Source organism: Alternaria dauci, chromosome 3, assembly GCF_042100115.1.
Source record: "Alternaria dauci strain A2016 chromosome 3, whole genome shotgun sequence".
NCBI lineage: Eukaryota > Fungi > Ascomycota > Dothideomycetes > Pleosporales > Pleosporaceae > Alternaria > Alternaria dauci.
This window is the reverse complement of record NC_091274.1, coordinates 2,623,344-2,637,587: the sequence shown is the minus strand read 5'-3', so window position 1 is coordinate 2,637,587 and position 14,244 is coordinate 2,623,344. Positions and strand designations below refer to the sequence as shown.

Here is a 14,244-nt window from a genome sequence, read left to right as displayed (position 1 = left end):
TAGTTCCGGGAAGAGTCCAGGTTGCTATGCTGCATGTACTTCCTGACGTCACGCTTTCAGCGTATCCAGCCCTGACACGAAGCTATCCTTGACCCCTACAAATTCTACAAATTGTTGAACTCTACTCTACTCCATGAGATGGATCTCCAAGTAAGAAATAGGTAACTGCAGCATCGACGGAGCTTTGTGATTCCAGGATCAGTATCTAGGTATTCAAGCCTCACGAAGTAGGAAGAAGGCGATACTTTTGAACGCGTCTATGGGCCATGAAGATTACAGTTTGGCTAGAAAGTGAGCGAATATGTATATGGTCAATAAGAAACAATACAATGGCGACGTCGGGTATTTCGTTGATGGAGGTGGATGAGGGGTTGGGGTCGGGATACAGACAGCCGACGATCACTTGCCGAGCGCCGCCAATCGGCCTTCCTCGGCGGACACGTCCGACGCGACCTCCACGCGCGACAAACCTCGCTGTGAGGACGGTTTACGTGCGCGTCCTCGCCACTTTCATGCCGTCTTCGCCTACTCCATGAGGGTATCATCGCTATCTGAAATACCCTGCGGTCGAGCCGTCGCGGAACGGGAGCGGATCACAGCTTACTAGTCATCACTTATCATGCAGTGCAAGCACGATGCTCTTTCCCCAACAGAACTCGATATGCACTGATCGCCGCTAACAAAGCCATCGGGCTCGAGCCGTCAGATGTCAATCACTTTAGTGGAAGCCGATACATGCAACGAGAACGATTTGGACCATAAACGGCAACTTGCTTCATGGAGCTTCTGCAAGCCATCATTGCGACAACGGTTGCGACTACCACGTCGCCGACTGGAAATTGCCCTAGGTGTCTGCAGATCATGGGGACGTTTAGTTCGATGCGAGAGTATAAAGAGGGCCCAGCGACCTGTGTGACCGAGTGGTAAAAAGTACTTCAGCGCACTGCGTATCATATTCCCGCGTCATGCGTGTATCGGCAACGGCAGTCAGCTTGTTGGCCTCGTTGGCCTCAGCCAGCTTGGACAGCCCTAGCCTACTACAGCAGTTTTACGCTCCAGGACGCCTTTTGGGTAACTCCTTTGGCAACCCAGGCGTCAATGCAACATACGACTACGTCGTCGTTGGAGCTGGCTTGGCCGGCGCTCTCACGGCATCCAGAATCGCAGAAGCATTGCCAAATATGACGGTCGCAGTCATTGAGGCTGGCTCCTTCTATGAAATCTCCAACGGGAACTATAGTCAGATGTGAGTTGAATGCGAGAGGACATATCGCGTTGATGTGTTAATCTTGGCGGCAGCCCTTATTATTCGACCATGTATGTTGGCCCGGATCCTGACGACTACCAGCCGTTGATCGACTGGGGTATCTTCACCGAACCTATACCCGCCGCTAATGGACGCCGGTTCCACTACGCGCAAGGGAAGACGCTTGGTGTATGTAACGCTCTCGCATATATGTTTGGACGTACAGCTAATCTTGGCTCGATCTGTAGGGCAGTTCGGCGCGGAATCAAGAAATCTACCACAGAGCAACCAAAGGCTGGTACGAATCTATCGCCGACATTACTGGAGACCCTGCATACCTGTGGGACAACATGTTCCCCTTCATGAAGAAGAGCTTCTCCTTCACACCACCGGATATCCGCTTTCGCGCCGAGAACGCCAGTAATGTCAACTTTACGCTCTCCGCCTTTGATATCCCAGGAGGTCCTGTTCATTTGAGCTATCCAAAGTACGCGCAACCGATATCCTCGTATGGTGCAGAGGGATATGCCGCTGCTGGCATGAATGCAGCGAATGGCTTCCTTGATGGAAACCTCCTAGGATATGGTTACTGGCCGTTTACGCTGAGACCCGAGGACAGCACGAGGAGTAGCACCGAGTCGGCTTTCCTTTCTCAAACAGCTGCGAGAACGTCTTTGAAGATCTACCAGTCCTGTATGGTACGAAACATTCTTTTCGATGAGTCAAAGCGTGCTACAGGAGTGAATGTCACCGCTGGGGTGAAACCGTTTACCGTCCACGCGCGGAAAGAAGTCATCGTTTCCAGTGGCTTCATCAACTCTCCTCAGTTACTCATGGTATCTGGCATCGGTCCGCGCGAGGCGCTCGAGCGACACAATATCACCGTCATATCCGAACTGAATGGCGTGGGTCAGAATCTCCGAGACACTCCCGCTATCGGTGGCGTCGTTCACCACACCAATGTACCGGGAAGAAGTGCTTGGGAGCGCGAGGCTTCATCTTTCAACGCAGCTGTAGAGCGCTATCTGACGAATGGATCCGGTCCTCTTAGCAGTCCCGCTAGCGATTTCGCCGCCTGGGAGAGGTTCCCCGAACAGTTCACTACCAACATGAGCCAATCTACTCTCGATTTCTTGCGAGAACTGCCTAGCGACTGGCCAAATGTAGAATACGTGTTACAGGCTTCAGAGCGCATCTTGTCTTCGGCTCAGGCTGCGAGCGACACGGGTGTCATCGGCACAATATTAACATCCACCACGAGCGCAGGAAATGTCACCATCCAATCTGCCGACAATGCAGTCGCACCTATCGTACACATTGGCTGGCTCGACTCCCTTGAAGACCAGGAACTTGCTGTTGCAGCATATAGACGTGCGCGCACCATCGCGGCCAGCATCTCCGTGTTTGGTGATGAGATAGCGCCGGGAGCCAATGTCACAACAGATGCGCAGATACTACAGTATATTAGAACAAGGGGAATGAACGCTATTCACCACGGCGCAGCGACGTGCGCGATGGGAAGAAATGCGTCGAGCGGGGCGGTCGTCGACTCCAAAGCTAGAGTTTTTGGTGTGAGTGGACTGAGGGTTGTGGATGCGAGTTCTTTGCCATTTTCGGCGCCGGGACATACACAGGGTGTCACTTATGCGCATGCGGAGAAGTTGGCGCAGGATATCATTGATGCTGCGAGCGACGCCTAGAGAGGATCTGTTTTTGTGGGTTTTCATCAACACTTTACTCGCACAGTAGCAATAATAAAGCGATGCATGAATCAGCACTGAAGTTACCAAGTGTTCTGTCGTAATACCGTGACGCTGGTTCAAAGGCCTGGGGATGTCTCACTGTATTTTCAGGCTAGATAATTCGGTGTATAGGCGAAAATTGATTCGGGTGGTGAGAGGTGGGTTGTAGCAATCTTCCTCAATCAGCCTCACAAGGAGACTTGATCAATGAAAAAAGAAGTGGTTTCAGCTCGAGGGGGTGCAATACGAGCGAAGTTTCCTAAAAATTGTCAAGCGTCAGGTTAGCCAGCGGTTGTACCAGGCCACCGACGACGCGAATGCTCCAGCCTTGTCAGCCAGGCGTGGAACGGGGTTTAAAAAGTAAAGCTGCCGCCAGGGGTTGCTCCCTGAATCCCCAAAAAGGGACTTGGTCTCCTGCTGCGTTCCCACATGATGAACACGGGCGTGACGATGATACACCATATGGAGCAGAGCTGAACAAACCGACGCATTGCGAAGTCCGTTATGCGCGGGGGGCCGGGTACTGACCACACCCAGTCTGCCAGCATGTCTATGATGGGGGTCAAGACCAGCAATGGCAACACCATCGAGAGATAAGCGTAGAAGGGAAGAGAGAGATCAGAAGAAAACATGGTGAGAGTGGGTAGAATACGCTACTCCCGTGCAATCAAGGTGAAGAAGAAAAGAGAGCAGAAGCGGACCCAAACGCCGGTATTTATTGTCTAGACAGCTACAGACGTCATTGTGTACGGTGGGAAAGGGCTTGTGGAGCGCGCACTGGGTAAGAAGGTGAGCTGGGGTGAGCTGGGAAAGAGCTCGATGGCACACTTGCACCAGGCAGTTACCAGCGAACAAGAATCCACAAACCACCCAACGTGTCTAGAGTAGTTCAACGTCAGCGGCTCTGCAATTCTCTCAGGGTTGCGAAAACTTACTAATCGTACGCCAGTCTTACGACAAATATGACTGTCCAGAACATGGAGAAGAAGTAGAAGTACCAATACAGGCACTGGAGTAGATGGTCGGTCCATGACCAGGACTTGCGCTTGCCAATGAAGAATTCTAGCAACGGCATCGTTACGAAGGCATGCCACGGGGCAATATCGAACATGAAAGCCTGCATGCGGAGCTCTTTCTCGCTTGCTCCTTCTGTGAAGAATCGCAGGAGCGGCGGGACATGGAGCATCTCAGCTTCGAAATGTGAGATTTTCAAGGCCAGTCTGAGCTGTGCTGCTTGGAGCTGCAACATGGTGGTGTCGAGAAGAGAAATTTGAGGCGATGGCTGGTGCTACTACGAAGGCTAAAGTTGAGTTGAAGTGTAGAAACGTTGGCGATGTGCATTAAATACCCTTAGAAGTTTGGTCGCACAACGAAAGCGACGCGTATTCTGTTGGTAGCCATCCACTGGTTCTGATTAGCGAGCAGCGGACCATTCACGGTTTCATCAAATACAAAATCACTGTACGGAAGGGCAGTCCAGAAACAAGAAGAATTGAATAACTATTTTACCTACACTCCCTTGGGAAAATGGTCCGAGTTGGCGTCGTCTCTACCCACCTGTATACTCCTCACATCGTAGTCGCTTGTAACCTTGATCGTACCAAGTTCACCATCCTGAGCCGAGTTGAGCGTCCGCAATGGTGTGTTGCCCTGTCGGCACAGCTCTTCTTCCGATTCGGTGGCCATGACCCCTTGCTCCAACCGCGTGATACTTCCTCTATGTGCCCTCTTTCCCCATCTCGACCCACCCGGGCCCTTTCCTTCCGAACCGATCGTTATAATCTGGCCTAGCGAAGAGAGCTTGTATCCCCTCTGCTTCGAACTACCCCGTTCTCCAGCTCCTGATCCCTGTGAAGGTCCACCCGCTACCCGCGTCCAAAGTGCCTTGAGACTTGGCAAGTTGACAGCGATAATAGCGAATTGTATCTCAAGCGCGGCCACGATGACCATCTTTCCAAGTACCCATGATGTATCCGGCGAGTCGTTTAGTTCCATGAGGGGTATAAGTCGGAAGCATGCAATGATGACGGAACTGCTGCCAAAGGCCATGACACCCAGCACTGCTACTTTGCGCCGAACTGACATTTGGAGTTTCCAGACTGTATGCATGGGGAGTATGAGGATGTAGAAGTCTTCCAAGATGTTCTGTCTTGCTGTTAGTGGCTTGTAATCTAGTGATGCAGGTGTGTTTGAGACTTACAAGGATAGACGGCCCCATGAGAAGGACGAGTTTGCTGATACATATAGCATCGGGATGCGTACCCGGGTGAAGGATCTCATCGAATGGGATACATTGAAAGCATGCGAGCATGATGTTGATAATCAAAATGGCAAGATTCAGGCCTCCCCCAATGTACACGGCAGTTCGAAAGCCTGTGCTTGGGGAGAGACGGAGGTAAAAGAGGAGGAAGGCCGATTTGATTACCCAGTGAACTGAGTAGTAAACCACTTCTTCTATGAACAGCCACTATTGTTTGGTCAGCTCATGCAAGATCGGAATCTCGTAATGGATCGTACTTTGACAATTTCGAGCTGCTGGACACCGCTCAATGTTTCCATGTGAAGCCCACATCCCCAGTATATGAACATGTGCAGGACAACTTGTTGTCCAATGCTAAACAACTACGGGTTCAGTCAGTACTGATAATACAGAAATTCTCAGGGCCTGGGCGCATACCAGGATCAGAATTGCGAAATTATCATCCCATCCCCGAGTTCGCAAGACAAAATGTCGAGAGTAGAAGCGTAGGAATACAGAAACGGTACCAAGGAAGAAAGTAACGTATGCTACAGCATAGGCCAAAGGCTGTAGAGTTGTCAGCCCCATAACAACGAAGGTGTTTCTCCCGGGTAGATCAACATTGCAATTGAGCGGATGCTCAGTCTCTCAAAAGAAGTACTCGACAGGATCCCATCATCGACTGCAAATAGACGCGTTCGTCATGACCAGTTGAGGAACGGTTTCAACATTCTCTAGCCGACTCCATGCTTTTTCCTTACCGCCCCCACAGGCTCACAAAACAAAACGAAGCAGGAGGAATGTCCCCGTGTATGAAGCCGAAAGCGAGCATGTCTCGCTAAGATCGGTGAAAGATGAGCATATCTGAACTGTATCGTAGCGTATCAAAGACAGGATATTCCACATCGCCCAAGATAAGTGGTGACTGCCTAACCGCCGCGCATAATTAGGTTTTTGCTTTACTCCGTTGAGCTGGTTCTGCAGTGCGGGAGGCTTCCCTGGTGGGTTACGGCTCGACCCATGTACTAACCTGGTGCACCGCTTCCCCGAGCCATCAAGCGGGGCCGAAGGGGCCGGCTGGGTCTAGAACAAGTACTTGTGAGCTGCTCCTCAAGGGCTGTATTCACCATATCTTTACGGGCACTAGCACGCAAGACTATGTGATGATCCGAGAAGCTTTCGGGCAGATCTGCCCTTGTAGAGATTGCACCTGGGTAATCGGCAAGGATTTCGAAAGGATGTACGGAGATAGGTGGCCCAGCATGAACCGCAGGAAGCGAAGGATTTTCCTATATCGCTCGCGTGCATGAAGAAGATGTGACTCCCTGTTGGTGGTGGAGGCGCACACCGGTAGCCTGTTGACATGGGCTGGAACGCGCGGTTCCCAGCCGATTCCCCGCCCCACCCAGAGCTATCCCGCCATTCAGCACGGTTACCAGGACCCTATCAACTCCACTTACAACCTCCTCCCTAGCAGATTCCAACGCTCTGGGTCGTATTCTTTTCATGCCTAGTATCTTGCTAGGTAAGTGGCTGTTATGGTCACTCGCGCGCGCATGCCGTCAACCCGGGCTTTGATTTCTTCAGCTCGGGCATGCAGTGGCGGGAAATAAGCAGTAGAATGTGGTAACATTAACACTCTGTGAGTCTCTTTTTCCAGGACATAGCACCATCTGTTCAGCTTCAGTCATGTAAGGCACTTGCTATTCCTCTCCCTCAACGTAACGTGCGTCGTCAGATGTCCTTGTTGATCCAAGCAGCACTGTCGCACCTATCCGCCCCATTCCCTACAAGGTCAAACACGGATCGTCCATTGGTCCTCTTGTCACTTTCGTGAGTCCGTACCAACCCCCTCTCTAGGAATCGTTTTCAGGTCCAAATGTATTCCGCCAGCATCAGGTTACATTTTTTGTTGCTACTCAACATCATTGGCATGCGATTCTCTCCGGTGTGACTCATTGCAGTTGTTTCAGAGTTTAATGGAACAAGTATGTTTGCCGTTCGCAATGGAAAGAGAGAAGGAATTGTTGGATAAAGGGCAGTTGCGAAGCAGCGTGGGTTCAGGGCTGTTGGCTAGGCCAACGACAGCCTTCGTGCTAATCTTTTGCGTCGACGATCTGAATGATACTACTGCAGATGAAGAATGCACGCGCAGTTGAACAACAACGATGATTGAGACGACCTGCTGCCTTTGGGGATCCGCGTTCATAGCCAAATCCAGGGCTCTAAGGTCCCGCTGCTTAAAACTACAATCACAACGCTAACAAGATGAAGACAGATTCAGTAAATTCTGATACCGGTCAACAGCCTTATAGGCCGAATGTTTCTTCTACTAGCACGCTATACAAGAGAAAAATCGAACGCCACCCCTGGAATCGCCTAGGTAGAGTATTACTCCATAGAAGAAGATTATTAGCTCTTCTGTAGTTGCATAGTAGGGTGTTTGATTTTTCCCTCGCATGGTGTGCTGGTATCGCATCAGTCAGCGACATGCTAGGGATGGCTTGTGAGACTAGACTTCACTTGGGTTGTGCCAAAGATGTATATGACCTTTCTTAGATTAGTAGTCCTTTTTGCGGGTTTTTGAGCGAACCAATGCAAGAGTTCACAGTCTTGGTTAGAGTCGCTTTAGTACAAGCTAGGTTTAGTCTCCAAGCTGCACATGAATTGATGAAGAGACGAGGCGAGACATGGGTATTGCAGGGCTAGGTGGAGCTAGCAATGTCAATTCGCCTATCAAGAGCAGCTGATGAGCCGCTCAACGGCGGGGGGCTATGAGGAAGTCAGGTAAAACGTACGGCCCCCAAGAAGGATTCGCATGGCTCATGTATCCTAATCGTGGGGGCGTTCGACCTGCGCGAGATGATGCTAGCTTTCTGTGCATACGGAGGTGTGCTGGAAATGAGCAAGTGGCCAACGAGTGCGTTGTTACAGGTGGCTATATTGCAAAGCCCCTACCCCTTCTGACACAGTGTCTCACATCATCGCCCCAAGCCTCCTTCGTTTCTTTTACTTCGCGAATCTGACCGGAAAGCTCTTTGTTAGGCCTCTGAGCTTTCGGCACGATCATGGACGTCATTCGAGATGCTTTGCAGAGTGTCGCGCAGCGCAGTGTATCGCAAGGCGCCATTGCAGCAGTTCTTTTCGGCATTGTGTTCCATCTATCGATTCGGCCGTTTGAGTTTGAGCTGGTGATGTTTCATTTCATGGCGGCTTCCACTTTGGCCTTCTTTGGGATGATCTACACTTTTGGCTTCATGAAAGCTGTGGCATTCGCAAGCAGTTTCAGTGCCGGGTTGCTCGGTAGCATCGCGTTGTATCGATTAGTTTTCCATCGATGTCGACATTTCCCAGGACCCACCGCTGCTAAGGTCTCGAAGTTCTATGCAGCGAGACTTTCTGCGAAGAATGTACAATACTATAAGGAGCTAGAAAAGATGCACGAGCAGTATGGTGACTTCGTGCGTACAGGTGAGCAAGTACCTACCCGGATCTGTGGACATGGATTTTGACGAGCAACAAAGGTCCCCGAGAGATCAGTATCCTGCGCAAGTCGGCTGTTCCGATTCTCTATGGTCCCAACTCAGAGTGTTTGAAATCGACATGGTATGGCCAGACCGGCAATGACCCGAAGAAGTGTTCGATACACATGACGCGTGATTTTAATGGTCATCGCCTTCGCCGCCGTGCTTGGGATCGTGGCTTCTCTATCAAAGGTATGCAGGGTATGCGAGTTATGAGAGTTTCGTTTGACTCTTAGCAGCGCTCAGCACATACGAGCCATGTATCAAAGCAAAGGCAGACTTGTTCAAGTGGCAGTTGATAGAGAAAGGAGGAAGCTCGATGGATATGTCTGCCTGGTCAATGTTCTTCAGCTTCGATGTCATGGGCGAGGTCGGTTTCGGCAAGGACTTCAACAATCTCAAGAGTGGTGTCGAACACGTCGCCATAAAGGGAGTGCATGCCCACATGACCATGCTGGGGATCATGAGCACAGTTCCGTGGCTGCTCAACGTTTTGAGTTCCATTCCTGGAGCAGCAGCAGGCTATTCAGACTTCTTTTCCTTTTGCGCAGACCAAATCAGAGAGAAACATAAGGTATGTGCCATAGCCGTTTCCTGTGTGAGGACGAATTAACGTAGCCTAGACTTGGGATAGTGAAAAGTATCCGCAAGATGTTGTATCCTGGCTACTTAAAGCTGTCAAAGAGAACGATGCTTCAGCTTCGCCAAGTGCAGCGGCTCTAGAGGATGATTCGAGGGTGATGATCATTGCCGGAAGGTGGGCGATCCGAGAAATGCGACCAAGCAACATGGCTAACACGGTGTAGCGAGACAACGGCCACCACTCTCGCCAGTGCTCTTTTCTACCTCGCCAAATATCCCACTAAGCAGAAACGGCTCCAACAGTCCCTCGACCAAGCGATGCCGGGTGGGTACAGCCAGTGGTCATATGAGAAGGTCAAATCAGTCTCTTACCTAGATGATTTCCTCAGCGAGACACTGCGACTTCGTCCCGCGTTGTTGACTGGTGGAGCGCGAGAAACACCAGCAAAGGGCATCCAGGTGGACGAGACATATATTCCTGGCAACACGAATGTTGTGATCCCAGTGTCGCTCATTCAAAGGGACCCGCGATGGTGGCAAGAGGCTGAGGAGTTTGTTCCTGAGCGATTTGGTGAAAGGAGGACACAGATGGAGACGGACAAGGCTCCGTACTTGCCATTTTCTCTGGGTAAATACTCTGATGCGGCTACTGTCCACGTATCGTACTCGGCTGACACTTCTACAGGCGCGTACAGCTGTCCAGGCAAGAATCTAGCTCAAATGAGCTTGCGTATCTCGCTTTCGATGATCGCGCAGAATTTCGACGTCGACTTTGCACCTGGAGAAACTGGAGAGGCGTTCGAGAAAGAGATACTCGACACGTTCACCGTGACGCTTCCGTCTCTTCAGCTGCGATTCACTCCCCGAGAAAGCGCTTGAGAGTTAGGCGATGTATATCGTGAGCCACGCGCCTAGTACATGCCTGGAGCAAAAGTTCAAGAAGTACGAGATTGCGTGCAGTGACGCAGGATTGGGTGGGCTTGTCAGTCGTGGGACGAGATTGCCAAGTGGTACCGAGGTCAAAGAGGGGGGTGTATATCAATAACTCACTAATCCCTTTGCAGTCTGGTATTCGGACCGCCAGCAATGGTATTTGGTTTTCCCGTATGCACGGGTACCACACCAGGGGTTCTCCTGCGCAAGCGGCTTGTCCACGTGTTGTCTGAATTGCAAGGATGTTATGCTAACGCACGCGAACATATTGGAACCTACTGTTAGTGTCAACTATGCTCCAGAAGCTATCGCCCAGCTGTGACTGTTAGATTTGACCAAGAAGGTCAACGCGCGAATACCGATGACGTCATCGGAAACCTCTTCGCAAGACGAAGACGGTCAGGATTTTGGCGACAAGCTCCTCCATTAAGACTTCAGCACGACAATTCAAACAGGCCGGGGGAATACGTCAGAACGTGGCATTCTCTCATGTTCAAGTGTTTGTCTGATCTGTGCTCGAACCTGTGGCTGAGTTATCATGCGGAAACTTACAAATCAGGCCTTAGCCCCGTACCGCTGAAGCCTCCAAATAAACTATAATGCTGGGCTTAGGACCGAAAGGCACTCAGTAAACGACTGGCCGTGTACCGTACCATTGCTACCAAGAAGCTAACGTTTCATAGACAGCCGAAATTCCTCGATTCATCGCCATGGTAGAACTTTTTCTGGAGATTTCCTTGGAGACGATTGGCCACCCATGTGCTAGACCTAATTGAGTCCATTCCCGTTTAACTCCATGCCCTCAAACAGGGTTTGGTGGTGTCATAGTTCGCAAAACCTCGATGTGAACATGCTCCCCAGGATTCTGCACAAATCAAAGCCTATGGGTGAGTCCGGCAGTCAAAATACCACTAAGAACGCCCAGGCCCCGAGACCAAAGAAGCATGTATATAGGCAACCATGATAACCCAAGCTTGGTAGAGCATCACCAAGATTTCTCCTTGCTTTGTTCCCCCAACGCTGTCCATCATGCGTAGCTCATTGTCACTCGTTTATTTGGCTGTTTCTCTAGTCTCTGCCGTACCGGTCGCGGAACATGAAAAGAGACAGAGCGCAGAGTTCGACTATGTCATTATTGGCGTAGGTTATCCCTACCATAAGTTGCGCCATTTTGCAGAGAAGTACTTGCGCTAATACGCAAACCAGGGTGGTACTGCAGGTCTTACACTTGCGAATCGTTTATCTGAAGACAGTACCATCGAAGTTGCTGTGATCGAGGCCGGTGGTCTTTATCAGGTCACGAACCCACTTTTGTCGTCCACTCCAGCTGGCGATGTTCTGTGGGCAGGCTCTAGCCCGTTGGATCAGAACCTCCTTGTGGACTGGAACTTCATCACAGCTCCTCAAGCAGGTGCGAATGGGAGGCGGATTAAGTATGCCCGCGGAAAATGTCTGGGTGGAAGGTAAGCTTCAAGACTCGAGTTTGGGCAAAGACATAGCCACTAACGTGTGAAGCTCGGCGCGAAACTTCATGATCTATCAGCGGGGTGACCGTGGCTCCTACCAGCGCTGGGCAGATGAAGTTGGCGACGACTCGTACACTTTCGACAACCTCATGCCTTTTTTCAAGAAGTCAGTCAAGTTCACACCACCCAATACCCAGCTCCGCGCAAGCAATGGGTCGGCCGAATACGTTGCAAGTGCTTTCGATGCCAGCGGCGGACCCCTTGACGTGTCCTACGCCAACTATGCGGGCCCTTTCTCGAGCTACATGGAGGGTGGCCTCAATGGCATCGGTATCCCCACCAGACCCGACTTCAACTCCGGAGAACTCATGGGAGCGCAGTATTGTAGCTCGACGATCACGCCTGGTAACCAGAAGCGAGCCTCGAGCCAGACCACGTTCCTTGAGGCTGCTAAGAACCGCCCTAATCTCAAAGTGTACTCTTTGACGCGAGCTGAGAAGATTATCTTCAATAGCGAGAAGCGTGCCACGGGTGTTCGGCTACCCTTCGGCTCCATCCTCACTGCGAAGCGAGAAGTAATTCTTTCTGCCGGTGCTTTCCAATCCCCCCAGCTGCTCATGGTCTCTGGCGTGGGTCCTGCCGCCCAGCTGGAAAAGTTCGACATTCCCGTTATTGCTGACCGTCGTGGCGTTGGCCAGAACATGCAAGACCATATCTTCTTTGGTCCGAGCTATCGCTACAAAGTCCAGACGTTTACTAAATTGGCCAATGACCCTCTTTATGTCGGCGCCCAATTCGCGTTTGACTACAGTCTATTCAAAAAGGGTCCGCTTACCAATCCCGTCTGCGATTTCTTAGGCTGGGAGAAGGCTCCTCGTAATCTTATCTCTTCAGAAGCTGCAGCGGTGCTAGATCAGTATCCCGCTTCCTGGCCCGATATCGAATACCTTTCCGCGCCTGGCTACATCGGAGATTTCTCCAGTCTCTTCGCAACCCAGCCAAAGGATGGCTACCAATATGCGTCCATCCTCGGTGCTATCGTTGCACCCCTCTCTCGTGGTTCAGTGACCATCACGAGCGCCAGCACAGCTCAGCTTCCTTCGATAGACCCTGGCTGGTTGACCGATCCTACTGATCAATCCGTCGCGATCGCCATCTACAAGCGCACACGTCAAGCTTTTGCTACGGACGCCATGAAGCGCGGACTTGCAGATACGAAGGAGTACTTTCCGGGCCCGGATGTTCAGACCGATGAACAGATCCTCAACACCATTCGCGATACAGTAAGTCTCTTCGGTATTCGTTCCACTGCATATACTGACAGTAGCAGTTGATGACTGTGTGGCATGCGTCCTGTACATGCAAGATGGGAAAAACTGACGACCCTGATGCAGTTGTGGACAGCAAGGCGAGGGTTATTGGCGTGACTGGGTTGAGGGTTGTGGATGCGAGCTCGTTCGCCCTACTGCCTCCTGGACATCCTCAGGTATTTCATCTTCTACTACTTCGTCAGTGCAACACTAACTTCGTACCAGAGTACGGTATATGCCTTGGCTGAAAAGATTGCCGACGACATCAAACGTAGCCGGTAGAGACCTCGGGATCTGTTGGGTGGGCACGCCTACAGCGTTGCGTAGTAGAATTTTAGCTACAGAGTCAAGCGCTCAACATCTGGTTGACGTTACGTTGGGCCAAACTGCTTTTGTGTAAAACACTCGAACACGCGCTGCGTGTCTACGGGGCGTACATGATGCCCAACTGACGTCATCGGGCACGTGGCATGGGGGTTCTATCTGCGATTTGTGCCCGCCCCTGTGTTGCCTACATGGCATTTGAACATTACCATGTATGAAAATGCGGTTTCAAATTACGTCTCCATAACAATCAAGTGCACTGCACTGGAAACATCTATCTAGAAGTGTGGACAGCCTGATGTCTTCAAGGCTGGATCCGTATGGACACCAAGATGGAGCTTTCACAGCGAGAATCCTATCACTCTATCTCGCAGTCGAAAGAGCGTCACAGCACCGATATTTGACTTCTCGCACACTAGCAGTAGCTCGTATCTGAACCATCGCTGTTATCGTGTCGCTTTCAAGAGCAGCGGCTATCTCAGACAGCCATTGCATCCGATTGGCCAATGCACATTCTTTCCCGATTAGGTCCAAAACACCGTGCGATATCAAACGTCCGTTAACGGCGATGCAGATCTGGTACTGCGACGCGTGTATAGGTGCATGTGGGGAAAACGGAGAATGGAGATAATGACACGTCATGCGGAGAGAAAGGCGAGACAGGGTCAAATCCATGCCCACTACCGCGTGTCACCCGAAGCAAGAAGGACGGCGTGTAAAGACAAGAGAGTGCATTCTATCTATAGAAACCGGAATGAAAGTTGCGCTATCGCGCGAACATCGCTAAAAGTCATTAGAGAAAATGCTGTCAAAATAAAAGTCCCAAAGTACGAGTTCAAAGCCTCCAGTACCCACAGCGCCCCAAACACCAAGGCCAT

The 14,244-nt window shown here is 51.0% G+C and overlaps 4 protein-coding genes across 4 annotated transcripts; 3 read left to right on the top strand and 1 right to left on the bottom strand.

Annotated features, from left to right (window-relative positions):
- Positions 1 to 455: 455 nt before the first annotated feature.
- Positions 456 to 3,022, top strand: ACET3X_004516 (uncharacterized protein). Its single transcript, XM_069450729.1, has 3 exons — positions 456 to 1,246; positions 1,300 to 1,435; positions 1,495 to 3,022. The coding sequence occupies exons 1-3, from the start codon at positions 966 to 968 to the stop codon at positions 2,944 to 2,946; spliced, it is 1,869 nt and encodes a 622-aa protein (XP_069308494.1). The 5' UTR covers positions 456 to 965; the 3' UTR covers positions 2,947 to 3,022.
- A 1,475-nt stretch (positions 3,023 to 4,497) lies between these two features.
- ACET3X_004515 (uncharacterized protein) lies at positions 4,498 to 6,331 on the bottom strand (the record flags this gene model as incomplete). Its single annotated transcript, XM_069450728.1, has 5 exons — positions 5,849 to 6,331; positions 5,666 to 5,794; positions 5,506 to 5,610; positions 5,189 to 5,455; positions 4,498 to 5,133 (listed from the first exon to the last, which is right to left on the bottom strand). Exons 3-5 carry the CDS (start codon positions 5,575 to 5,577, stop codon positions 4,498 to 4,500), a joined length of 975 nt encoding a protein of 324 aa, XP_069308493.1. The 5' UTR covers positions 5,578 to 5,610; positions 5,666 to 5,794; positions 5,849 to 6,331.
- A 1,884-nt stretch (positions 6,332 to 8,215) lies between these two features.
- On the top strand, positions 8,216 to 10,436 carry ACET3X_004514 (uncharacterized protein). The gene is made up of 6 exons (XM_069450727.1): positions 8,216 to 8,698; positions 8,752 to 8,943; positions 8,991 to 9,325; positions 9,375 to 9,508; positions 9,558 to 9,961; positions 10,019 to 10,436. The coding sequence occupies exons 1-6, from the start codon at positions 8,296 to 8,298 to the stop codon at positions 10,210 to 10,212; spliced, it is 1,662 nt and encodes a 553-aa protein (XP_069308492.1). The 5' UTR covers positions 8,216 to 8,295; the 3' UTR covers positions 10,213 to 10,436.
- A 385-nt stretch (positions 10,437 to 10,821) lies between these two features.
- Positions 10,822 to 13,633, top strand: ACET3X_004513 (uncharacterized protein). Its single transcript, XM_069450726.1, has 5 exons — positions 10,822 to 11,406; positions 11,473 to 11,729; positions 11,782 to 13,015; positions 13,063 to 13,218; positions 13,268 to 13,633. Exons 1-5 carry the CDS (start codon positions 11,296 to 11,298, stop codon positions 13,322 to 13,324), a joined length of 1,815 nt encoding a protein of 604 aa, XP_069308491.1. The 5' UTR covers positions 10,822 to 11,295; the 3' UTR covers positions 13,325 to 13,633.
- Positions 13,634 to 14,244: the final 611 nt, after the last annotated feature.

What these genes read in the sequence shown, in the direction of transcription:
- ACET3X_004516 (XM_069450729.1), top strand. Translation starts at nt 966, where the DNA reads ATGCGTGTATCGGCAACGGCAGTCAGCTTGTTGGCCTCGTTGGCCTCA. An exon ending in AACGGGAACTATAGTCAGAT is followed by an intron (nt 1,247 to 1,299) that starts GTGAGTTGAATG and finishes TCTTGGCGGCAG; the next exon opens with CCCTTATTATTCGACCATGT. An exon ending in CGCAAGGGAAGACGCTTGGT is followed by an intron (nt 1,436 to 1,494) that starts GTATGTAACGCT and finishes CTCGATCTGTAG; the next exon opens with GGCAGTTCGGCGCGGAATCA.
- ACET3X_004514 (XM_069450727.1), top strand. Translation starts at nt 8,296, where the DNA reads ATGGACGTCATTCGAGATGCTTTGCAGAGTGTCGCGCAGCGCAGTGTA. An exon ending in AAATCAGAGAGAAACATAAG is followed by an intron (nt 9,326 to 9,374) that starts GTATGTGCCATA and finishes AACGTAGCCTAG; the next exon opens with ACTTGGGATAGTGAAAAGTA. An exon ending in GTACTTGCCATTTTCTCTGG is followed by an intron (nt 9,962 to 10,018) that starts GTAAATACTCTG and finishes ACACTTCTACAG; the next exon opens with GCGCGTACAGCTGTCCAGGC.
- ACET3X_004513 (XM_069450726.1), top strand. Translation starts at nt 11,296, where the DNA reads ATGCGTAGCTCATTGTCACTCGTTTATTTGGCTGTTTCTCTAGTCTCT. An exon ending in TCGACTATGTCATTATTGGC is followed by an intron (nt 11,407 to 11,472) that starts GTAGGTTATCCC and finishes TACGCAAACCAG; the next exon opens with GGTGGTACTGCAGGTCTTAC. An exon ending in TGCCTCCTGGACATCCTCAG is followed by an intron (nt 13,219 to 13,267) that starts GTATTTCATCTT and finishes ACTTCGTACCAG; the next exon opens with AGTACGGTATATGCCTTGGC.